Raw genomic sequence first — 26,827 nt, 5'->3', positions numbered from 1 at the left:
TGCTACTCCATGATGCTACAATGGGCTAAGCAGAATAGAGGATGGTAAGGTCTGAAGGAGTTTGAGTCTACTATCATCGGAATTAGATTATCCTCTATGACTTTCCTCACAACACTGATGTAGAGTCAAGGAAAGCTAGAATTTTTTTCCCCCAGGGCCCCAGGACAAAGCATCAGAGTGGGAAAGAAAATGAAACATGTCTATCAGGCTGCCTCGCCCCCTGACTGGGAAAGATCATAATAGAAGTTTAAAAACAAGGACCTGAGAGACACTTAGCCCTCTCAGCTTCAGTTGTTCTGATAGCACTTGAGTCTCCTGCAGCGGGTTTTGGCCTGTGCTGCCTCTGCCTACAGCTGCTGCTGTTGTTGCTGCCCCATCGTGACGGGCCATTTGTTCTCCCGCGGCACCCCTTCCCAAACATACAGGACTTCTACTTTCACTGCAGCTCCCCTCTTACTCTATCAAGAAGTTCCTTGGGCTGCCTCATTTCACCGCAGCTTCTCCAGTGGGTACTCAGTCCTTCCAGCTGTAAAAAGTGTGAATCAGTGCTACTTATAGGACACAAGTAACTGAATATAGAGAACAGTTACTTAAAGCAAGGCTGAGGTTGCACATACAAATTTGGAAGTCATTACCATGGAGAGGGCATTTAAAATCACGGATTGGACTAGTTTAAAGTAAGAAACAAGAGAATGCAAAGACAGCTACAGGACAATGACAGAACCCTGGGAAATCCCAACGTAGGGACTACAGACGGATAGGAAATGGGTGAACAGGAACTTATAAAAGAGACAGAAGGTCATGTTAAAGAGAGTTGTGAAAAGCAGAAATGTGTGACAGAAAAACAAGATGGCCAAGAAGAAAGAAGCAGAAGATAGTGCCAAACACCAAAGCAAAGTCAAGTGAGACTGCAACTAAAACGTGTGCATAGTATTTGGTCCCTTGGAGCTGACTAGTTTCAGTGAAATGTTGAGGTCTAATACTAGACTGTGTTGGTTAAGGGGTAAATAAGAGATGAGCTGGAAAGGAGAAATTAAGCAGTAGCTATAAAGGAGACAAAGGTCAAAGAAAGTGTCTTTTTAAAAAACAGTCAAGGGCTGGCCTGGCGGCATAGTGGTTAAGTTCACGCACTCTGCTTTAGCCACCCAAGGTTCATGGGTTAAGATCCCAAGTATGGACCTACACGCCACTCATCAAGCCAACCTGTGGTGGCGTCCCATATACAAAATAGAGGAAGACTGGCAAGGATGTTAGCTCAGAGACAATCTTCCTCACAAAAACAAAAACAAAAATAATACAGTCTATCAATCAATTTACTTATAGTCTGAGAAGGAAGAATTAATAGCTAGAAAGAATCTAAAGATAAATGAGGAGAAGGGACAAAGTCTGTGAGGTGACCAGAAGAGGAGAGATTAGTCTTAACGGGCAAAAGGAGATAGGTACATGTAAAAGACATGCAGGGGAGCCCCAGAGGTTTTCCCTGAGGTTAGAAAACCAGAATTTCCCAGTGGCACTAATTCAACCAATGATTTGATTTCCCCTAACTGGTTCACAAACACAGAAGCAGAGAGAGTAGATGAATGAATAGATAAAGAGTTAAGGATTTATACAGTGCGTGTGTGATGAGAGAATAAGGTGAGGGAACTGAGGAAGTTAATTCTACCTTCTTCAATATAACAGCTCTTCCCATTCTAATTTTCAACGACACATCTACAGCTGTGTCTCATGTACTACTTTATCATGGAAAGTCTCTAAAGTCACATCTATTATTGAGGAACACAATTTGAGTATACTTTTCTAAAAAAGTCTACTGATAAGTGATATACACAAAAAGGTAAATACTTTTCTTTAAAAACATCAAGATTCCAAGAGGATCAATCAGATTAACTTCATTGGAACAATGCATTCACTAAATATAAGCAGCATACCTGTTTTGATTCTGTAGGCTTTTTCTCTGGTGTTCGAATCTTACTAATTTCCGGTCCAGGATTATTTGTATCACCTTTACCTAAGAAAATATTTAAAAATTCTTATAAATTGTCTCCAGTGTATGTTACATTTCCAGTGACTAACCAATATTAGACAAAGAAGTAGAATATTTTAAACATTTTTCACCCATTACTATTGATTTATATTACTGCTGGGGTTTTGTTCCTAGAATTTTCAGAGTTGCAGTTTCTCTGTAAGAAAGAAAATTTATAAATAAAGCAAACCTCATTGACAGGGCAAAAGCTTAATAAGGGAACAATTCCAGACATCAAATAATTCCAAAGATAACTGCCCAATCTCCAGGAATTTACAGTCTCATTTTCTTTTTTTTTTTTAAAGATTGACACCTGAGCTCAATGCTTTGGCCATTTACAAATGCACTTAAGCATAAACCCAAATAATGTGTCAATCCAATTAAGTAAAGCAATCTAAACTAAATAAAGATATTCTGAAGGAAACATATACTGTTTATAGTAATAGATATCAAACTAAATATAAGTGGATGATATTAGAGAAATCAAAATTAAGTTAAAAAATCACAATTATAATAGACTTAAATAATGCTATTTCATGCATGCGAAAGGCTTTTAATCTATAAGAATTAATTGCTGGATATTTTAGATTCCTTGAAAGAATCCTTGATTTGGGTTCTTGTTGGAAAACAGTTTTTATTTTTTTTTTAAAGATTGGCATCTGAGCTAACACATCTTTTGCCAATCTTCTTTTTCTTCTTCTTCTTCTTCTCCCCAAAGTCCCCCAGTACCTAGTTGTAGATTCTAGTTGCAGGTCCCTTTGGTTGTGCTGTGTGGGACGCTGCCTCAGCATGACTTGATGAACGGTGCCATGTCCACGCCCAGGATCTGAACTGGTGAAACCCTGGGCCACCAAAGTGGAGCATGCGAACTTAACCACTCAGCCATGGGGCTGGCCCTGGAAAACACTTTTTTAAGAATGCCACTAGAACTTCACAAAATGAATTATCATGTAAAAATAGCCTTACTACTAAACTTCAGGAAATGAAAACCACAATGTCCAAGATGAAAAACACACTGGATGGAATTAGCAGCAGATCAGACATTGCAGAACAAAAACTTAGTGAACTTGAAAGCACAGAAATAGAAACTACACAAAACGAACACAAAAAGAAAAAGGAATTAAAAAATAAAATGAAAAGAGCATCGCTGAACTGTGGGGAAACTTTAAGCAACCTTATATATGGGTAATAGGAATTCCTGAAGAAGAGAGGAGGAGGAAGACAGAAAAAATATCTGAAGAAAAGAAGGTCAAAAATTTCCAAACTTGATGAAAACTGTAAACCCACAAATCTAAGAAGCTCATCAAAACTCAAAGACAAGAAGCATGAAGAAAGCTACACCAAGAATATCATAATCAAATTACTAAAACCAGTATAAAAAGAAACTTTAAAAAGCAGTCAGAGAAAAAAAAGACGTTATATACAGGAAAACAAAGACAAGGATGATATCAGACTTCTCACTGGAAACAATACAAGCAAGAAAACAGAAGAGCAACATCACTACAGTACTAAAGGATAAAAACTATCAACTAAGAATTCTATACTCTGCAAATGTATCTTTCAAAAATGAAGATGAAATAAAGACATTTTCAGACATACAAATGCTAAAAGAATCCATCACCAGCAGACTTCTAATATTCTACAAGGAATATTAAAAGAAGTCCTTCAGACAGAAGGAAAATTATATCAGATGGAAACAAGAATACGCAAAAAGAAAGAAAGAATACCAGAAATGCTAACTACATGGACAGATACAAAAGATTATTTTTCTTATTATTTAAAACTCTTAGAAAGACATTTGGCCATTTAAACAAAAATACTAACAATATTTTGGGGATATAACATATGTAAAAGTAAAATGTATGATAACAATATCATAAGGGCCAGAAGAGGAAAAATTGAAATATCATAAAGTTCTTTTACTGTACATCAAGTGGTAAAATATAAATTGGAAAGAGACTGCGATAAATTAAAGTGTATACTATAAACCTAAAGCAAATATCAAAACAATAAAGAGTTATAGCTAATGAGACAACAAAGGAGATAAAACAGAATCATAGGGCTGGCCCCGTGGCCGAGTGGTTAAGTTCGCGCGCTCTGCTGCAGGCAGCCCAGTGTTTCGTTGGTTCGAATCCTGGGCGCGGACATGGCACTGCTCATCAAGCCACGCTGAGGCAGCATCCCATGTATCACAACTAGAAGAATCCACAACGAAGAATATACAACTATGTACTGGGGGCTTTGGGGAGAAAAAAGGAAAAAATAAAATCTTTAAAAAAAAAAAAAAAAAACAGAATCATAAAAAATACCCAATTAACCCAAAAGAAGGCCAAGTAAAAGGAAAAGGGGAACAAAACACAGATTAGACAAATTAGAAACAAATAGCAAGATGATAAAACCAAATCTAACTATATCAACAATCACATTAAGTATAAATGGTCTAAACACCCCAACTAAAAGGCACAGATCGTCACATTGGATTAAAAAAAGAATCAAGAGCCAACCATTTGCTATCTAAAAGAAGTGCACTTTAAATATAAAGACACAAATAGATTAAAAGTAAAAGGTCAAAAAAAGATATACCATGCTAACACTAGTCAAAAGAAAGCTGAAGTGGCTACATTGATATTATGCAAAGTAGATCTCAGAGCAAAGAATATTACCAGGGATCATTTCATAATGATAAATTTGTTAATTAATCAAGAGCACATAATCCTAAATGTTTACGCACCTAATCACAGAACTCTAAAATCCATCAAGCAAAACTTAAGGGAAAAATAGACGAGTACCAGTTATATTTGGAGAGTACAATATTTCTCTATCAATATGTATTTTTAAAAAGTAAATAGAAAATCAGCAAGGATATAGCAAACTTGAATAATGCTATGAACCAACTTGACCTGATTAACATTTATAGAGCACTCATTCTTCTCAAGTGTACAAGGAACGCTTACAAAGACAGACCATATCCTGAACCACAAAACAAATCTTAATAAATTCAAAAAGATTCAAGTCATACAAAATATGTTCTCTTACCACAACGGAATTAAAGTAGAAATCAGTAACAGAAACATTCTGATAAAATCTTCCATAATTGGAAACTAAAGCCCACCTTTCTAAATAATCCATGAATCTAATTTCAAGAGAAATTAGAAACTGTGCTGAACAGAATGAAATGAAAATGCAACATTAGAATTTGTGGGATGCACTTCTGAGGAGGAAAATTTTAACACTAAATACCTATATTAATGTAAGCTTTCACCTTAACAAAATATGTGCAAGAGTTGTACACTGAAAACTTAAAAAAAAAAAAAAGCTATAAGAAGTTAAAGACCTTAAAAAAGAGAGAGACAGATATACCCTATTCATAAATCAGAAGACTCAGTAGATCAGTATTGTTAAGATGTCAATTCTTGCCAAATTGACCTATAGATTCAATACAATTCCAATCAAATTCCCAGCAGGTGTTTTTGCAGAAACTGATTCTAAAATGCATATGGAAATGCAAAGGATCTGAAATAGACAATTTTGAAAGAGGCTAACAAAATTGGAATTATACTACCTTATTTCAAGACTTTTATAAAGTTATAGTAATCAAGACAGCATATTTGGCATAAACATAAACATCTGCATCAGAAGAACAAAATAGAAACTTCACGTATCTGGTCAACTGATTTTCAACAAAGGCACCAAGTTAGTTTAATGGAGGAAAGACAGTGTTTTCAACAAATGGTGCTGAAAAAACTGAACATATATTTTTATATAAACATAACATATATATGCAAAACTAAAACAAAACAATAAAAAAACTCTTACCTCACAACATATACAAAAACTAACTCAAAACAGACTTAGCGTAAGAGTTAAAATTATGAAACTTCTAGAAAAAAAAGAAGATTTTTGTGACCCTGGATTAGGCAAAAATTTTTAGACATTATCAATAACACAACTCATAGAAGAAAACAAGGGACAAGCTGGACTTCATCAAAAACAGAACTTCTGGGGCCGGCCCCATGGCATAGTGGTTAAGTCCAGCGTACCCTGCTTCAGCAGCCTAGGTTCATGGGTTCAGATCTCGGGCGCAGACCCACACCACTAGTCAAGACAGCTTGTGGCAGCAAACCCACATACAAAGCAGAGGAAGACTGGCACAAATTTTTGCTCAGTGATCTTCCTCAGGCAAAAAAAGAGGAAGACTGCAAACAGATGTTAGCTCACAGCGAATCTTCCTCACCGAAAAAAAAAACCAAACTTCAGATCTTTGAAAGATATTATTAAGGCAATGAAAAGTCAAGCCATTATCTTGGGAGAAAATATTTTCAAAACATATATCTAATTAAAGATTTGCATCTTGAATGTATAAAGAATCTTATAACTTAAGACAAACCAACCAATAAAAAAGTGGGCAAAAGATATGAATAGATGCTTCATCAAAGATATATAGATGGCAAATAAGCCCAATGAAAAACTACTCAATGACATTGGTAACTAGGAACATGTAAATTAATCCTACAATGAAATACCATCAGGTTCTCAATAGCAAGGGTAAAATTTAACAGACTGATAATATCAAGTGCTGATGAGAAATGTACAGCAACTGGAAATCTCATACATTACTAATAGAAATGAAAATGGTTCAGCCACTTTGGAAAATAGTATGACAGTTTCTTAATACAGTTAAAAATGTATTTACAATATGCTTAGCAATCTCTCTCCTGGGTATTTACCCAAGAGAAATGTAACATATGTTCATATACATGTTCAAAGCATCTTTATTCCTAAGAGCCAAAGATTACAAATAACTGAGGTGTCCATCAATGGATGGATAGATAAAAACACTGCAGTGCATCCATATATTGGAATACTAATCAACAGTAAAAAGGAACAACTGACACAGACAACATGAATGAATCTCAAAAGCATTAAGCTAAGTGAACAAAGCCAGACACAAAAAACAACATACTCTATGATTCCATTTATATGACATATTAGAGTAAAGACAAAAGTACAGGGATAAAAGTCAGATGAATGGCTGTCAAGGGCTGGGGACTGGAGGAGACTGACTGCAAAGAGGTATGAGGGAACTTTTTGAGGTGATGTAAATATCCTGTATCTTGATTTTGGTGGTGATTAACAACTCCGTATATTTGTCAAAACACATCAAGCTATACATTTTAAAGGGTGAATTTTACTGTATATAAATTATACCTCAATAAATCTGACTTTAAAAAATAGAGTGGGTTGGTGCTGGCCCTGTGGCTGAGTGGTTAAGTGCGCACATTCCGTTTTGGCAACCCAGGATTCACCAGTTTGGATCCCTGGCACGACCTACACATCACTCTTCAAGCCATGCTGCGGCAGTATCCAACACAGAACTACAATGACATACAACCAGGATATACAACTATGTGCTGGGGCTTTGGGGAGGAAAAAAAAATAGGGTGGGTCATTTTTCCTTATTTATAATTCTAATAGACAAGAGACTTGATTTGCATTAAAAAATTACTTTAAATCAACTACCATCACAGTAGCATTAATGTTTACTATACCCCTAAAATATTTTGGGTCAAGGAAAATGTTTAATGAGAGAGGGTTTTCTGTCTCAATTTTAAACAACTACCATTTAAATAAAATTTAATATTTTTCAGGAAATTTGGTAATAACAATCCTAAGTGGTAGGTTACATGCAAATTTTGTATCTGTGTACATATTGTATCATCTGGAGAGAGGATCCATAGTTTCTACACCAGATTCTTTCTCAAAGAATCAAAGACCTCTCAAAGAGGTCTGTAATGCATGAACAAGTTAACAATCATACTGTTAAAGGAACTTTATATATTGAGATAACCTGGCATATTATCAACTTAAGAACAGGAGAACAGCAAAGTAACTCACCATTTCGACTTTGCTCATGCTGATCCTTCTCCTGATGCTGGTTTTGTGGCTGCCCTATGCTGACAGGTGGGTGATGCCCAAGGCCATAAGGTATAGGAGACCCCCGTCCATGTGTCTGTAAGAGGTTCATATTGTAGGCCATTGCTGCCTGATGCGTAATGATTCGAGGATCAACCGCAAACCTACCCTGGTATCCTGTCCATGGTACCTAGGTTATTACAAGGAATAAAATAATGTGCTAAGTACATTCTGGAAGGCAAACCGCTGTTGATTAGGAAAAAGCAAACACGCAGAGACATTAATTTTATTAAAACGAATAACGACAAATTCGATGCTAACAATAACAATTGGTAGAACTACTGCTATATCTTAACTGGCCAAAAAAGGAGCCCTGAATCTTTAGTGTATAAGGGAGAAGTGATCATTCTTCAGGTTGGGAAGAAACTGAGGACTTAAAATTGGTGATTATTCCTTGAGGCATTAAATCATTTTATAGTCTTGAATCATTTTCCCTCAACATGAATGTATACATGTCACAGATTACCATGAAAATTCTCTTTAAAGTCCTATCTACATAGTTACATAGTTTAATAGACTGGATAAGAGAACAGGAAAACAATTAAGAAAGAATTTAGTCTAAGGATTCTCAACTCAACTTTCCAACTTGACATTCCAACTTTATATGATTAATCACATCTTTTAATGTTCATTTATTGTGGGCAAATTTCAAACACGCCATTAGTTTAATTAATGCTTTTGATTAATTCAACTCTTTCCCTTAAATCACAGAAACAGAAAATTTCTTTAGGTGTGTCTAACTATATAATCTCTGTATATTAACATAAAAGGAATAAATACAATGACATCCGAGCTACTGCCCCTATTATTTTACTATAATATAACTGTCAAATGCAGACTCTCAGAAATTTTATATATTAAAAGCCTCTTTGACCTAGTAAAATGAAATATAAATCCCAAGGGACTTACTATTTAAAGCAGATGATGTATAATGTTGCCGGGCTGTCTGGGAAGAAATAACTGAGCTAAAATCAAAAGTCTGTGGGGAGTGGGCATGAATTACATATTTCTTACTGACAGTTATTCTCATTGGCTGCTGTGATTGTGAGCTATCATGTCCAACATGGCTGAAAAATGTTTGCAGCCAGGCATTTTTCCACTTTTGGGGTGTGCCCAGGAGTGCCAAAGATCCTTGGAAATGATTACCTCTACCTGAAATTACAGTACTTGCCTTAAATGAAAGAAATATTTTCTAGGCTAAAATTCCTGAATTTGGAAATATCGGTATATTGGCAAATTAACAAAATTACAGAAATATTCAAAAATCTTAAAGGAAATAAAAATGGGTTTTATACAGGATGGAAGCCCTTTAGAAATCTACATTCTTAGAAAAGATTTAATAATGTTTTTAAGTATCAGTAAGATTTCATAGGTGTGGAAATTCTCAGATAAATTTAGATACAAGGGAGGTAGACTAATCCAAGCCTCTTTGTCTTCTCCTCTAAACTGTATTTCTTAGGGAGGGTTAGTGAATTACACAAGAGTAAAAAAGCAAAAGATAAAACAAAAACACCACTTTACAAAACAAGAAACCAATTTACTAGCTGTTAACTTTTAGCCCAATTTTCCCCAGTAAACATACGCTAAAAGAATACAAAGGCTTCTCAATCAAAACATCTAATTTACAAATCTCTCCATAGCCATTGACAATCTAGTACGAAACTGTAAGCAAGCAATTCACATTTCTTCGGTCATTTCAGAATTTGAAGGTGAAAGATAAGAGTTGCTTTAAAAGAAGCCTATAGGCATTGAAAAGTTAAAAAAAAAAGTTTGCTAGAACACTATTTGCGATAGTCACTACTTTAGCAAGGGCTGTTATTTTATCCAATAGAAAGTATCTCAGACGTCCACTTACAGGTAAAGGCACCGACATAACTACATTCCCTCCGTAGACAGCAGGTACATAAAGAATACTCGTCCCAGTGTGAGGATCTATTCTCTGAACAGGGCTTGGAGATTTCCCCAAATTAGGGTGAGGTCCAAGAGGAGGTGGAGGAGTGTATGCTCTAATAGGATTGCCAATAAGTACGGAAGGATTGGGCTGAACTGAAACATAAACAGAGAATGGATGCACCTAATAGCTGTACATATTCACCCAGACAAAAATAATTTAAATCATCCAACAGCAAAATATATTTCCCAAGTTTGCCATGAGCTATCTTATAATTAAAAGATTATCAGTGTGGAAGAGTAAAGGATATTTAAAAAACAACTTTTATAATCTTCCCTAAAATCAGCTTGAGATATACAAAGTATTCTCTTTAATAAACTAGCACAATTTTAAACGTCTTCAAAAGAGCCAGAGATGGGTCCTTCAAGAGAGAACACCATGCGCACACATATACTCTCAGTAAACATTCTTCTAAGACTAGGAAAATATATACAATTCTTCAGAAGAAAGTTCTAACTTGTAATTGTTGCATAGTCCCGTACAAAACGAAGGTTAAGCAATTATTTTAAAAGCATAATTCTGCAACATTTTAAATTATTTAAACAAATTTTATCTTGAAATTTGTACGACCCAACATTTGTAGGATTTAAGTATGTTCCAAAAACTCATGTTGCATAGCACGCTTAAATGTTCTTCCTCAGAACTTCTAGATATGTACTTTGGTACCTACAAAATCACCCTTTTTCAGAAATGACACATCAAAGCATTCACAAGATTAGATGTGTTGACTAAAAGAGTTAAGTGAGTTCCAAAGTGGGGGTGTGTGTGTGTGTGTGTGTGTGTGTGTGTGTGTGTGTGTGTGTGTATCCCTCTCCCCATGCTCCTCTTTCTAATGATGAAATTTTAGGGCTAATTTTTCCACTTACCAATTCCATCATTCTGGAAATGATCATTCTGGGTATGATGGAGGTTTTTCCCCTTTGGAGAAAAAAAGAAATGCATAGTAATTTAAACATTTAATATTAAAGAACAATAACCATTTTCCTAATCCAACGCAAATTACATACATACAACAATTAAAATTTAAAGACTGTGAGTCTGTAATTAATAACCATTAGACTGTTTTGAGCCAACTTTCTTTCTAAACACTAGGCCTCAAGTTGATTTCTCAGCTTCAAATTAAGGATATTTAAAATTCTTTTTTTTAACGATTTTTTTAAATAAAAAGAAATATAGAAGCAATGGGACTGAAACCCAAATTCTATTCCTTTATAGCTTTTCTATAAACTAAATGACAAAATGTAAGTTGTTTTTCAAGGGAAAAATATCAGTCTTCAATTCTTGAGGATAAGAACCCCTAAAATAATAACATGAATATAAACATGGTTTGGGATTTTTGATATTTTGAGTATAACTCATGGGACTTTAAAGTTCATATAATGATATACTAGTCACCACTAAAAATGATGACTTTTAGGCAGAAACAATATTTGAAAAGACAATGGTTCTGAATTTCTGGTCTTTAAAAAATATTTTTCTCTTTCCATTGGCTAAATGTAACACGCAAAGCCATTATACAAGTAGCACATTATACAACTTACCCTTAGACACACACAAATTTGTTATTTGTACATTACATCTGAAAACTAAAGGAGAGATAACGTCTAGCAGGAAGAAAAATTCAATCTTGACCAAAGCAAAAGTACAGTGATGCTTCGTTTATCTATCTAACTGTCAGCAACATTAAATATTCAGATCAGCACTAAACACTGAAGACTTATGGTCATCAGTTAGTTATGGGTGGGAAAGAGCAGCTAAGCACTAATTCTTAAAAAGTAAGGGGCCGGGCCGGTGGCACAGCAGTTAAGTGCGCACGTTCTGCTTCTCAGTGGCCTGGGTTTGCTGGTTCCGATCCCGGGTGCGGACATGGCACTGCTTGGCAAGCCATGCCGTGGTGGGCATCCCACATATAAACTGGAGGAGGATGGGCATGGATATTAGCTCAGGGCCAGTCTTCCTCAGCAAGAAGAGGAGGATTGGCAGTAGTTAGCTCAGGGCTAATCTTCCTCAAAAAAAAAAAAAAAAGAATTGTAGTTGGTCTACTAACCCAAAGAGAATGTTCAGTGTATGGTACTAGCTATAAAAAACAAACTTCTGAGGAGTAGAGAAGTGATAAGGAAAGCAGACAGAAGAAAGCAGAAAAAGTGAAAAGGAGAAAATAGCAGACAGCAGAGATGGCAGGAGCAGGTGAGAAGATCAGAAGCATAACCAATTAGAAGTGACAACTACAGCAGCCAGGGGCACATACACTGACAGAAGAAAGGAGAGCTAGTGACAGAGGCAGAAGATAAGATAGTTCCAAGAGGGTAACAAACCCTTTAGATTTCTGAGCCTCTAACGACCTATCAACCAGGGGCAATTGTGTAGCACACGAGAAAACAGTGATTTAGTCAGTGCAGTAGGCAGAACAGCCCCACAAAGAAGTCCATGCCCTCATTCCTGAAACCCATTGATATGTCACATTATGAGACAAAAGAGACTGCAGCTATAATTAAAGTTATGAACTTAAAATAAGGAGATTATCCTAGATTATCTGGGTAGACCCAATCTAATCATATGAGCCCTAAAAGCAGAGAAATGTCTCCAGTTGGAGTCAGAAAGATGTGGCAGAAGAGGAAGTAAGGGACGTGGCAGAAGGGGACATCATAGAGATTCCAAGGGTAAGAAGGATTAAACGCACTGTTGATGGCTTTGAGATGCAGGGGCCACATTCAAGCACCGGAGAGAAGCCTCCAGAAGCTAAGAATGGCTCCACTCCCAGCTGACAGCCAGCAAGGAAAGAGGAACTGCAGTTCCTCAAACACAAGGAACTGCATTCTGCCAACAACCTGCATGACCTTAGATGGAGATTCTTTCCAGAGCCTCCAGAAAAGAGCCCAGTTGGCCAACACCCTGATCCTGGCCTTGTGAGACCTGGAGCCAAGAAACCAACCAAGACCACCTGGACATCTGACCCAAAGAAACGTGAGATAATAAATTTGTGTTGTTGTAAATCGCGAGGTTTGCGTTAATTTGTTATAGCAGCACTAGGAAACCAATACAAAGAGTAACCAGTCTAGGGCAATCCTATACTGTAAAGCTGGAAGCATGCCAGACAATATACATGAGCACTCTGGGTGCTGTGTGACAGACTAAATTAGAAAGCAACTCTGGAGGCCAGTGCCTGTGGCCTAGTGGTTAAGTTAAGTGTGCTCCACTTCGGCAGCCCGGGTTCAGTTCCTGGGTGTGGGCCTACACCACTTGTCTATCAGTGGCCATACCGTGACAGCAGCTCACACCCAAAACAGAGGAAGACTGGCAGCAGACGTTAACTCAGGGCTAATCTTTTTCAGAAAAAAAAAGGTAACTTTGGGCCGATCACATAAAAAGATAGTGGTATATCGACAAGTATAATTCAGCACTCTGTACAATTTTATATAGGAGAAACTCCTCTAGGACATTTCAACTTAGCATGCAACTGTGAAGTAGTAAGTGTACTGGTCTATACAAACATGCAATGTTTGGTTGCTTCTAAACAAAATACTAATGCAGCAGTAAGCTAGAGCTGACTCTGTATAAACTTCATTCCACGGTGATAATGCCAAACTTTTACTAATAAATCTTCGAAAGTATGTGTACCTTCGGTAGAATGCTAGTTAATGCCAGGATTTTTATAAGCAAATGTAGCCAAATCATCTATTTTTGATGACTTTTTACTCAACCATTTATTCATTCAAATATTTACTTTTTCATTCACTCATTTTTGCATTGTTTTCCACTTACTCATTTTAAAAATATTCATGAGGACCCACCATATGTCCACCCCTGACTGGGCACTGAGGTTACTGAGGCACACAAAACTGACACATTTTCTGATGTCTGGACAGTGAGACACAACATAAGCAGCTAGAGATAGACAGTGAAAAACAACTCACAAATGAAAATCTATAAAATAATGCAATAGTCTTTTCAGAGGATCAATTTGTCAATATTTTCTATCCACTGAATACTTCTTACAGGGTGTGCAAATGAATCTGTTTCATTTTAGCAAAGCTTCCAAATACTGCTCCCCACATGTGCCCAGGAGTTTAAGCAAAATGAAGACAAGCACATTGTTCTTCTATGTGCTAATTCTGCAGGCACCCATGGAACAGACACTTTACTGTAAATGAGGCCTAAAGAGAGTGAGGCAATGAAGTGATAGCTAGGACTACCTGTTCCTCCATCCCCTAACATTCTGTACCCTCGTGAAACCTAATCACAAAACTGTTGTCTTCGTGAGGAGAATAAAGTTACTCGGTTGCTAAACAGCTAGGGTATGTCTTTTGCCAAACATAGCCCTGAGGAAGTAGATCCTGGATCATTTTTAACCACCATCCAGCCTTCTAATGACTTCATCTACATGAAATCCTATTGGGAGTTTAAATCTTGGTCTAACATTAACCATACTAATTTTTAATATTCCTTACCTACAGAACTGTGTTTAAAAGTGTGTTAAACATTAAACAGATCCAGGATGGCGGTGTGAGTAGTCTTCTTTGTCTCTCCCCCTTCGAATCTACAACTAATTGGACATTCATCGCTTAACAAAGGATATCCATATAGCATCTCAGACGCCTGAGAGACCCACGCTGCTATACATCAGAAGGCGGACGGACTTCCCTCCGGGAGGAGGTGGAGATAGGTGAAAACTCTCCAACCCTGACCCCCAAACAGCCTAGTACCTGCAAGTAGGGAAGCTCCAGTGTTACACACCAGAGGCGGCAGGGAAAACCCCTACCCGCCATTAGCAGAGAGGCCCCACCTAGCATCCACAATGCCAGGAGGCTCCCAGAGAGAATCCCCAACAGGGCAGCAGCCCGCCGGCTGCCGCCGCCGGTCTCACGGACTGCAGCTGTTGCCCAATCCGGGCTCGGGACTACCGGAGATCTCCTGGGAGAGGACTGGGGCTGGGTGGAGCTTCAGCGGCCAGCTCCACAGCCCGGGGGGAAACTCCAGAGTTCCATCCGGGTAGCAGGCAAAGTCTCTACCTGCCATTAGCGGAGAGGCCCCGCCCAGCATCCATAACGCCAGGAGGCTCCCGGAGAGAATCCCAAACGGGGCGGTGGCCTGCCAGCTGCCACCGCTGGCTCCACTGACTGCAGCTATCGCCCGGTCAGGTCACGGGGCTACTAAAGATCTCCTGGGAGAGGTCTGGGGCTGGGTGGAGTTTTGGCGGCCAGCGGCCGGCGGCACGGCCCAGGGGGAAACTCTGGGCTTCCGTCCTGGCAGCAGGCATAGCCTCTACCCGCAAATAGCGGAGACGCCCTGCCCAGCACCCACAGTGCCGGGAGGGTCCTGAAGAGGAGAATCCCAGGCAGGGCAGCAGCCAGCCAGCTGCCAGTGAACTCAAGGTCTCCGGCTATCCCCCAGACAGGGCAAGGGGCTCCCCGAGATCCTGGGGGAGAGGACTGGGGCTGGGTAGAGTTCCAGTGACCCAGCTCCGTGGCCCAGGGGGAAACTCTACAGTCTCACAGCAGCCTCAGCGAAAGCCTCTGCACAGCACTAGTAGAGAGCACCCAACCGGCAACCACAAGGCTGGAAGACCCTGGGACAAAAGTAGCATAGCTAGGTGAGCTAACCACAGACTGCAGAAGATGCCCATAGCTCTGCTGTGACCCATAGTGGACAAGCGAGATTTTGTGGGCGCTGACAGTGACAGAGCTGCAAATATAAGTGATCCTGCCCCTGGCCGCTGGGAAAGCCCATAACACCGCTGCAGACCCTAAGGAGGGAGCACGTCTAGATGGTCTGCAACAGTAGGCACCAGCAGTCTGAAGTCCCCTTGTGATGGCCCCCACAGCTGAAGAGGGAACCCACAGGACCACTGTGACTATGAGGAGGGGCCCAGGCCCAGTTAGCAACAGCTGAGAGGGTTCCTGGTTGGTGCGGTATAAACAGCTGTTCCCCCACCACACCAGTAGAAACAAGTGGAATCAGTAACTAAACTCTATCTCTATGTGGAGGCACAAATCTACACCATCAAGCAATATGAAAAAATATATTAAATCTCCAGAACAGAAGGAAAATGACAAATACACAGAAAACAATCCCAAAGACAATGAAATATATAACCTAAATGATGTTGACTTCAAAACAGCCATCATTAAAAAACTCAATGAGTTAAAAGAGAATTCAGATAGACAACTCAACGAGTTCAGGAGCTATGTCACAAAAGAGTTCGATACTATAAAGAAGAACCAAACAGAAATACTGGAAATGAAGAACACAATAGAGGAGATTAAGAAAAATCTAAACGCACTGAACAGTAGGGCCGATAATATGGAGGAAAGAATTAGCAATTTGGAAGATAGGAATACAGAAATGCTGCAGGCAGAGGAGGAGAGAGAACTAAGACTAAAAAGAAATGAAGAAACTCTCCAACAATTATCTGACGCAATTAGGAGATGCAACATAAGGATGATAGGTATACCAGAGGGAGAAGAGAGGGAGAAGGGGGCAGAAAGCCTAATCAAGGAAATAATAGCTGAGAACTTCCCAAACCTGGGGAGAGAGATGGAACTTCATGTGACAGAAGCCAATAGATCTCCAAACTTTATCAATGCAAGAAGACCAACCCCAAGGCATATAGGAGTGAAGCTAGCAAAAGTCAATGACAAGGAGAAAATACTAAGGGTAGCCAGGCAGAAGAAATTAACCTACAAAGGAACCCCCATCAGGATATCAGCAGATTTCTCAGCAGAAACTTTACAGGCTAGAAGAGAGTGGAATGATATATTCAAAAATCTGAAGGACAAAAACCTGCAGCCGAGAATTCTCTACCCAGCGAAAATATCCTTCAAATACGATGGAGAAATAAAAACTTTCCCAGATAAACAAAAATTAAGGAAGTTCATTGCCACAAAACCTCCTCTTCAAGAAATGCTCAGGAAAACCCTAATTCCTGAAAAATCAAAAAAAGGAAAGGGGCTACAAAACCAAGAGCAAAGGAGATAAGTAGAAGGACAACAACAGAGAGTAGCAGCTCTCCATCAGAACAGATTAAACCATGGGACGAGAAAAAAAGGAAATTGAAGAGAACCAGAAAACAAGACATAAAATGGCGGCGGTAGGCCCCCACATTTCAATAATCACTCTAAATGTAAATGGATTGAACTCTCCAATCAAAAGACACAGAGTGGCAGGATGGATCAAAGAACAAGACCCAACAATATGCTGCCTCCAGGAAAGACGCCTGAGCCTCAAAGACAAACACAGACTCAGAGTGAAGGGATGGAAGACAATACTCCAAGCTAATAATGAACAAAAGAAAGCAGGTGTCGCTATACTAATATCAGACAAAGTAGACTTCAAAGTAAAACAGATAAAGAAAGACAAAGAGGGACAGTCTATAATGATAAAAGGGACTCTCCACCAAGAAGACATAGCACTTATAAATATATACGCACCCAACACAGGAGCACGAAAATTTGTAAAGCAACTCTTAACAAAACTAAAAGAAGACATCAACAACAATACAATAATAGTAGGGGACCTCAACACACCATTAACACCAATGGACAGAACATCCAGACAGAAAATCAACAAGGAAATAATAGAATTAAATGAAAAATTAGACCAGATGGACTTAATAGATATATATAGAACACTTCATCCAAAAACAGCAGGTTACACATTCTTCTCAAGTGCGCATGGAACATTCTCAAGGATTGACCATATTTTGGGAAACAAAGCAAGCATCAATAAATACAAGAGAGTTGAAATAATATCAAGCATCTTTTCTGATCATAATGCTATGAAACTAGAAATCAACTACAAGAATAAAGCAGAGAAAGGAGTAAAAATGTGGAGACTAAACAACACGCTACTGAACAAACAATGGATTATTGAAGAAATTAAAGAAGAAATCAAATATTATCTGGAGACAAATGCAAATGAGAACACGTCATACCAAATCATTTGGGATGCAGCAAAAGCAGTCCTAAGAGGGAAATTCATTGCAATACAGGCTCACCTCACTAAACAAGAAAAAGCTCACATAAGCAACCTCAAACAACACCTAACAGAATTAGAAAAAGAAGAACAAACAAAGCCCAGAGTCAGTAGAAGGAGGGAAATAAAAATACGAGCGGAAATAAACGATATTGAAACAAAAAAGACAGTAGAAAGGATCAATGAAACAAAGAGTTGGTTCTTCGAAAAAATTAACAAAAGCAACAAACCCTTAGCCAGACTCACCAAGAAAAGAAGACAGAAATCTCAAATAAATAAAATTAGGAATGAGAGAGGAGAAATCACAACAGATACCAAAGAAATACAAAGGATCATAAGAGAATACTATGAAAAACTATATGCCAAAAAATTAAACAACCTAGAAGAAATGGACAAATTCCTAGACTCTTACAACCTCCCCAAACTGAATCAGGAAGAAATGGAGAATCTGAATAGGCCAATCACAAGTTAAGAAATAGAAACAGTAATCAAAAACCTCCCCAAAAATAAGAGTCCAGGACCAGACGGCTTCTCTGGAGAATTCTACCAAACATTCAAAGAAGACTTAATACCTATTCTCCTCACTAACACATTCTATGAAGCCAACATCACTCTGATCCCCAAACCTGACAAGGACAACACAAAGAAGGAGAACTACAGGCCGATATCACTGATGAACATAGATGCAAAAATCCTCAACAAAATTCTGGCAAACCAAATACAGCAATACATCAAAAAGATTATACACCATGATCAAGTGGGATTTATACCAGGGACACAGGGATGGTTCAACATCCGCAAGTCAATCAACGTGATTCACTACATTAACAAAACGAGAAACAAAAACCACATGATCATCTCGATAGATGCAGAGAAGGCATTCGACAAGATCCAACATCCATTTATGATAAAAACCCTCAATAAAATAGGTATAGAAGGAAAGTACCTCAACATAATAAAGGCCATATATGACAAACCCACAGCCAACATCATACTCAATGGACAAAAACTGAAAGCCATCCCTCTGAGGACAGGAACAAGACAAGGTGCCCACTATCACCACTCCTATTCAACATAGTACTGGAGGTGTTGGCCAGAGCAATTCGGCAGGAAAAAGAAATAAAAGGAATCCAAATAGGCAATGAAGAAGTAAAACTCTCACTGTTTGTAGACAACATGATCTTATATATAGAAAACCCCAAAGAATCCATAGAAAAACTATTAGAAACAATCAACAGCTACAGCAAAGTTGCAGGGTATAAAAATCAACATACATAAATCAGTAGCATTTCTATACACTAACAATGAACTAACAGAAAAAGAACTCAAGAACTCAATCCCATTCACAATCGCAACGAAAAGAATAAAATACCTTGGGATAAACTTAACCAAGGAAGTGAAAGATTTATACAATGAAAACTACCAAGACTTTCTTGAAAGAAATTGACAACGACATAAAGAGATGGAAAGACATTCCATGCACATGGATTGGAAGAATAAACACAGTTAAAATGTCCATACTACCTAAAGCAATGTACAGATTCAAGGCTATCCCAATCAGAATCCCAAGGACATTCTTTACAGAAATTGAACAAAGAATCCTAAAATTCATATGGGGCAACAAAAGACCGCAAATTGCTAAAGCAATCCTGAGTAAGAAAAACAAAGCCAGAGGCATCACAATCCCCAATTTCAAAACATACTACAAAGCTACAGTGATCAAAACAGCATGGTACTGGTACAAAAACAGGTGCACAGATCAATGGAACAGAATTGAAAGCCCAGAGATAAAACCACACATCTATGGACAGCTAATCTTTGACAAAAGAGCTGAGGGCCTACAATGGAGAAAAGAAAGTCTCTTCAACAAATGGTGCTGGGAAAACTGAACAGCCACATGTAAAAGAATGAAAATTGACCATTCTTTTTCACCATTCACAAAAATAAACTCAAAATGGATCAAAGACCTAAAGATTAGGCCTGAAACAATAAGTCTTCTACAAGAGAATATAGGCAGCACACTCTTTGACATCAGTTTCAAAAGAATCTTTTTGGACACTATAACGTCTCAGATGAGGGAAACAATAGAAAGAATAAACAAATGGGACTTCATCAGACTAAAGAGCTTCTTCAAGGCAAGGGAAAACAGGATTGAACAAAAAAACAGCCCACTAATTGGGAAAAAATATTTACAAGCTACTTATCCGACAAAGGGTTAACCTCCATAATACACAAAGCACTCACACAGCTTAACAACAAAAGAACAAACAACCCGATCAAAAAATGGGCAGAGGACACGAACAGACACTTCTCCAAAGAAGATATACGTATGGCCAATAGACACATGAAAAGATGTTCATCATCACTAATCATTAGGGAAATGCAAATCAAAACTACACTGAGATATAACCTTACACCCATCACAATGGCTATGATTAACCAGACAGGAAATAATAAGTGTTGGAGAGGATGTGGAGAGAAGGGAACTGTTATACATTGCTGGTAGGAGTGCAAACTGGTGCAGCTACTATGCAAAACAGTATGGAGATTCCTCAAAAAATTAAGAGTAGACCTACCCTTTGATCCAGCTATTCCACTGCTGGGTATTTATCCAAATAAGTTGAAGACACAAGTGCATAAAGATACCTGCATCCCTATGTTCATCACAGCATTATTCACAATAGCTAAGACTTGGAAGCTTCCTAGGTGCCCATCAAGGGATGAGCGGATAAAGAAGATGTGGTATTTATACACAATGGAATACTATTCAGCCATAAGAAAGGATGAAATCTGGCCATTTGTGACAACGTGGATAGAACTTGAGGGTATTTTGCTAAGCGAAATAAGTCGGAGAAAATCAAATACTGTATGATCTCACTTATAAGTAGAAGATAAAAATAACAAACGAACACATAAGAGACAGAGATTGGTTTGGTGGTTACCAGAGAGGAAGGGGGAGGGAGGAGGGTGAAGGGGTCATTAAGCACACGTGTGGTTAATGGATCGTAATTAGTCTTTGGGTGGTGAACATGATGTAGTCTACACAGAAATGGAAATATAATGATGTATACCTGAAATTTATATAATCCTATAAACCAATGTTACCACAAAACAAACAAACAAACAAACAAACAAACAAACAAAAAAGTGTGTTAAACATTAAGAAAACCTGGGGGAAAACTGTATGGCTTAGTATCACATTTTCAGAAGTATCAGCTTTTCTAGCAATGAAGTAAATTCCCCTTCATCAAAATATTCCAGGACATAAAATAAAATATCTGGGATTTGTTTCAAAATCCTCCAGTGTGTATATGGGGGGTGGGGGACTGTAGATGAAAAAGAGTAAGACTAAGTTGATAATTAATGAAGCTGGATGGCAGGGAATTCATTATACTATTCTCTCTGCCTATGCATATGCTTAAAGTTTTCTACAATAGAAAGTTAAGTAAAAAAGGACTCGTACAAATTCAAACCTCAAAACAATTTAAGGGAAGTAAAAGAAAATAGTGGGGAGAGGAGGGAGATAAGGTGACAAAAACCACCTTTGGCTCCCTATACATCAGTTATTTAAAATTATTGATTATTACAAAGGATATAAATAATCAATAATTTTAAATAACCAGCTATATAAATAACTTGGTGAACCACTATGTTACTGACATAGAAACATAAGAGATGATATTCATTAGATTAGTAAACAAGATTTTTTTTAAAAACTAAAAAAGAAAGAAAGATGGCTGCTTCGGCCTTTAATTGCACAATCTTCTCATTGAAAGAAAAAAGCCACACTACACTCTACCGGATGCATTATAACCACTATTCACTTATTAGATACTTACTCAGCACCCACTATGTACAATGAGGGGGGCTAAGAACTAGGGGTCATCAAAAGTATATAGAATAAGATTTTTGTCTTCAGGGAGTTTATGGTTTTGGAAAAGCAAGTGGATTCAACATATAATTTCTTTACCCTTAAGCAAAAACAAAAAGCAAATTGGAGGATCTTGCTTAGGGTCAGTACATATTTGGTAGCATGGCTTGAATCTAGCTGCATGTAGAGTACATTAATTGATGCTTACATTGCTCAGTTAAGAAAGTATGAAGAGTTTACTGTATTTAAGAATGTGCAAAGGATATAATGATTTTGCAACTTTTTAAATAAAAGAATAAAATTTAAAAGCTTCTAACTGGGTTCCCTACTTTTCACATATCCTAAGCTACCTGCTGTTCCCTATAAGCTTGTTCTCTTATACCTCTCGCCTTTTGTATAAGCCCTTTTTAAGCTTCTTCACTCATTCATCTAAAAAATGCTTCTAAGCAGTTATGATGAGCCAGATGTTGTTCTCGGCACAGAACTAGAACAGGCTAGAGCAGTAAATAACAGAGGCAAAAATCTCTGTCCTACTGGAGCTTACATTCTAATTGTTGAGATGTCTCCCCAGTCTCCCACTATCTCCATCCACTCAGTGGACTTCTAGACAAGAGCTCCATGGTGGAAACTGCCTTGAATCCACCTCTTCCTCTCACCATCAGCTCTCCAAGATTTGCCACAAAGTGACTTGGGGGCGAACTTGCTTATCTCTGCTTCTCTAGCACCTACCATAACAGCTGGCACATGGAAGAAACTTAACTGTTTGATAGATAAGTTCATTATTCATTTCTTAATAGTTTAAGCTTTAGAAATCTAGAAGATACATTTATGCAAAATGCTTAACCCTCTAGTAATCTCAAATCACTAAAGCATAATTGCACATTAGGTCCATTTTTATTAAACTAAGAATATACAATAGCATATTAACACAGAAAGAAGCTCTCTTTTCAGCTTATTATCTATTTAGCTAAAAGATTTTCAAGATATTAAACCATTAATTATTGCTTACACAATAGGTTTTACACTTTTAAAATGAAGCCCAAAACTGATATACTCTCTTAATTCATGTCAGTAAGTTTAATACCATGCTGATGACTATAAATACACCAACAAAACACCAGAACAAATACTAAACGTGCCATTCTCATAACTTTCTTTTCTAGATAGTTAAGCGCAAGCATTTTTTTCAGGCACTTTAGCATATAAACCAGCTGTCTCTGCCCAAAATAACGATGGTTCACAAGTAGCAATGGCCTTGACTCCCCCACCTCCACTCCCAATGACTGGACTACTACTCATACAACAAATACTGGTCAAAATCAACTAAAAGTAATCTTCAAGAAGTTCACCAAATTTCCTTACTCATCAACAAAGGATTAGAACAATTTTCTTTATACAAATATTATTATTATAATATCACTCCTTATAAAAAATATGCTATAAGGGCATGCTTTTAATAAGTGTGATAGTCTTTTAAACTGCTTTGTTTTATTCACTTCTCGCTAAAACAAGTGTATCAGTAGAGAGGACTGGGAGGTTATATTATACAAAGAACACCAGAAGTAATCAGGTACTTGAAAACTTTTTAAGGATGACTATGACATTCAGCATGGCTAGACATCACACTGTATTTTCACTTACATGTCCAGACTAGACAAGCTCCTTGCAGAAACTGCTTGCCGCCAAATGTAACCTTCAATTCCAACACTTAAAGAAACTTGCAGCCCAATAAACCTTTGACACTTCTGTGCAGTTCTCTCCCTTTAACCTCTTCAATTTCATTAACAGGCTTTACCTTGGGGGGTGATTGCTGCAGCTTGTTGGTATTTCCTGAATGCTGCAGTCTTAGAGCCCGGGGGATAAATTCAGGTGCCAGTGGATTCAATACATATGTCTTCTTTAGTTCTAAAGCCTCTAGCTGAGCTTTGATCTGTTCAAAAGTGATTCCATGTAGGCTATTATTTTCATGACACAGGGCAATAAATCGCTCCCAAAATTTCCTACAAAAAAGATTTAGAAGATCAGTTTACAATTTCAGTGGATGAGATCACAAAAATGAACAGAAGCAACTAAAGATAATTTCAAATTTCCTCCCCCCAACCCAAATCCTTAGATCCAATATTCATCTGACTATGATTTGGGTATAATCTTTCCATCAGATTACAAGACTCCAGAAGTTTGATTCTGAAACTATAGTCATGTCTAGTACTGTGGAACATACAAATTATGCTCTCAGTTAATTTTAGCTGATCAATGCAAGTAACATGGTCAATGCTCAACTATGGACACTAATTCAAAGCGATGGTTTTTGTTATCCACATAGCAAGTAAAGATTTCAAAACTGATAACTCATTTTACAGAAGATTTGTACTTCTGGGCATACTCATGTACAGTATACAATATCCACACATGCACATATATAAATTAAACTAATTTGAATTATGGGGTCAAAATAGCCTGGTGCTAGACGACTAAGAAAGCCGACTCAGGACATAAAGCTGAGCCACAAAGTAGATAATCCTTATGAGGATTCTTAAAAAATAACTAGCTACTCCTATATTTTTCTCTTACTTAACAAATGCTTGTCACAAGCACAACTTTTAACATTGACTAAGTTAAAAGAGTTAAATTAATTATGAAAAATACAGGAAGTTGGAATGTTAATTTTAACGTTGATTATTCATCTCCTAATCAAATTAATAAATACTAAAGGAGAAAACTACTTTCATAACTTGTTGCAGTGGTATACTGTTATTTCTAAAGTTCTGAAAATTGATCTCCAAATATTAAAAATATTAAATACATATTACAAAAGACAACATATAAAAAGTTTTAAATTTTTAAATGACTGTTATAAACATGCATACCTATCTTTAACAGAGGTTCAAATAATGTTTTATTATGCTATAAAAGATATGTAAAATGATTTCTTCCCAAGTTGGTATCCTTGTGTCCAGGTGGACAGCAGATAATCAAGATGGCTTTAAGAAGCATAAATGAAAAGGTTTTAATATAAAGTACATGAATGGGAAATGAGTTATTAATATATTCATAAAACTTTGCAGAGTTTAATTTCAAACTATATTTCTCTTACATATGCCTTCTACCATCTTTTCTAATTTTTTAAAGATGAGTTTAAGAAATGGATTCAGAAAAAATTTCAGGCCTATTTGTCAACAAGAGGAAAAGTAAAAAATGATACAAAATATTAAATATGCATTTCTGACAGATGTAAAGGCTAACAGGACAGTCACTCAGTTACAGAAAGTATGTGTTGCTAAGAAATGCACACTAAAAGTTGCCCTTTATTTTTACTCTTAAGAACCCTTTTGAAGGAATTGAGTTCTTTTCTCATAGTCTGACAGGTAAAGGAGGATTATTTTTTTAAAAACTGGTTTTTAAAAAATTTATTTTTTTATTTTTTGAGGAAGATTAGCCCTGAGCTAACATTTGCCACCAATCCTCCTCTTTTTGCTGAGGAAGACTGGCCCAGAGCTAACATCCGTGCCCATCTTCCTCTACTTTATAAGTGGGACACCTGCCACAGCATGGCTTGCCAAGAAGTGCATAAGTCCGCACCCGGGATCCGAACCAGTGAACCCCACCCAGGCCGCCAAAGCGGAGCATGCCAACTTAACTGCTGCGCCATAGGGCCGGCCCCTGGATTATCTTTAATATAGCACTCAGGATCTAAAATCCACAAACTTTCCCACCCTTTTGATTAAAAAAAAAAGCTGCAATATTCAACTGTATTCTACATGCTGTATCAAAAGGAAGTTTCTTTTGGTCTAACTGATAAGGTATCAGTTTCATAGAGTGGTATTTCATATTTGCATTGAACTTCAAGAAAGGGCAAAACAAGGAGAGAATGGATTGGCCTTTACTCTAGATTAGTTTTTAATATCAATTTCTTATAACATATTTTCATTTCCAGCTTACACAGCCAAAATGTTAGCACTTGCTCTATTTTCAATCTCTTTTTTAAACTCCACACACCTGATCCAACACTGTCCTCACTGATCTCAACAGCACTGAACAGGAGTTAAAGTAACATGGAGTTCAGCAGGACCTTCAAACAACTTCCCATTTCACAAGAAGCTAGTAGCTCAGTGACAGTCTTTGTCTGTAAGATCCCAGGGATCTCAAAGAAACAGCCTTTGAGCTAAAGGACACCATTTCAGAAGTAACACTAAAACACTTAACATAAATTAATCAAATTAAACTAGTTCCAAAAGTAACCTGAAATTTCCATTTTAAATCTCACTTGTCTCGATTGCCCCACGGATAGAGCAAAATGGTCAAGCGCATGGATTCCAGACTACACAGCCTGGTTTCAGTCGTGGCTCTGTCACTCAGCAGTGGCGTAATTTCAGGCAAATTACTTAAAGTCCCTTTGTACCTCAGTGTCCTCACATGTAAAATAGGGCAGCAACAGTCTTATTATCACACCTTATTACTGAAAAGAGTTTTATTTCTCAGTTTTAAACTTCCAGAGAAATGTACTTTTTCTTCAAAAATTCTTAGTTTTAAAGTTAAAAATTTCCCTTTTTTCTCTCTTTGTGAAGGCTTTCAAAGACCATTCAGACTGCCCTTGAACTCCCCAACACTTCAATGAAATACTATGCACGGCACTAGAAGGCATTTCTGAACACGTAACTGGAAGATCCTTGAGAACCCGAGCACACTCAGAAGGAAGACAAGAATTCACCACTGTGGTTCTGTAAAGGCTTCGCCCACTCTCAGCCCTCTCCCTAGAATGGTAACATATTATTATGTCAACAATTTGTTTAGTAATGTTGGTTAGTGAACTCAAGTGTGTCTCTACATTGTAACGTAAGTATTTCAAAGGACATAACCTTACTTTTAATCACTGCATGAACACAAACTGTGCTTTTGTTTTTATGCTAACCTTGCTTCTAGGATCACTGATAAATCACTGAAAAATCACTTGGGGTCCTTAGGTCATAGAGAGAGAGTGTGAGTGTATACATACACATACACACATCTATACACATATGTGAAACATGTTTCTCTCTCA

At 37.6% G+C, this 26,827-nt stretch overlaps 1 protein-coding gene across 8 annotated transcripts in view; it reads right to left on the bottom strand.

The window, feature by feature from the left end:
* Window positions 1–26,827, bottom strand: part of HELZ (helicase with zinc finger) — a 173,963-nt gene that overhangs the window by 32,236 nt on the left and 114,900 nt on the right. For 6 of the 8 annotated variants that reach the window (XM_046675151.1, XM_046675156.1, XM_046675154.1 and 3 more), the window contains 6 exons: window positions 23,585–23,789; window positions 10,814–10,865; window positions 9,852–10,042; window positions 7,919–8,126; window positions 1,929–2,008; window positions 458–526 (listed from right to left, as the gene is read on the bottom strand). In XM_046675151.1, coding sequence (XP_046531107.1) covers window positions 458–526; window positions 1,929–2,008; window positions 7,919–8,126; window positions 9,852–10,042; window positions 10,814–10,865; window positions 23,585–23,789 — 805 coding nt within the window. The remainder of the gene's footprint in view (window positions 1–457; window positions 527–1,928; window positions 2,009–7,918; window positions 8,127–9,851; window positions 10,043–10,813; window positions 10,866–23,584; window positions 23,790–26,827) is intronic. The other 2 variants (XM_046675157.1, XM_046675158.1) reach the window with 1 other exon arrangement.

The sequence above is a fragment of the Equus quagga genome, chromosome 11 (genome assembly GCF_021613505.1).
Source record: "Equus quagga isolate Etosha38 chromosome 11, UCLA_HA_Equagga_1.0, whole genome shotgun sequence".
NCBI classification, from domain to species: domain Eukaryota; kingdom Metazoa; phylum Chordata; class Mammalia; order Perissodactyla; family Equidae; genus Equus; species Equus quagga.
The sequence above is the reverse complement of the archived record's forward strand: the minus strand, read 5'-3'. Positions and strand labels throughout refer to the sequence as shown.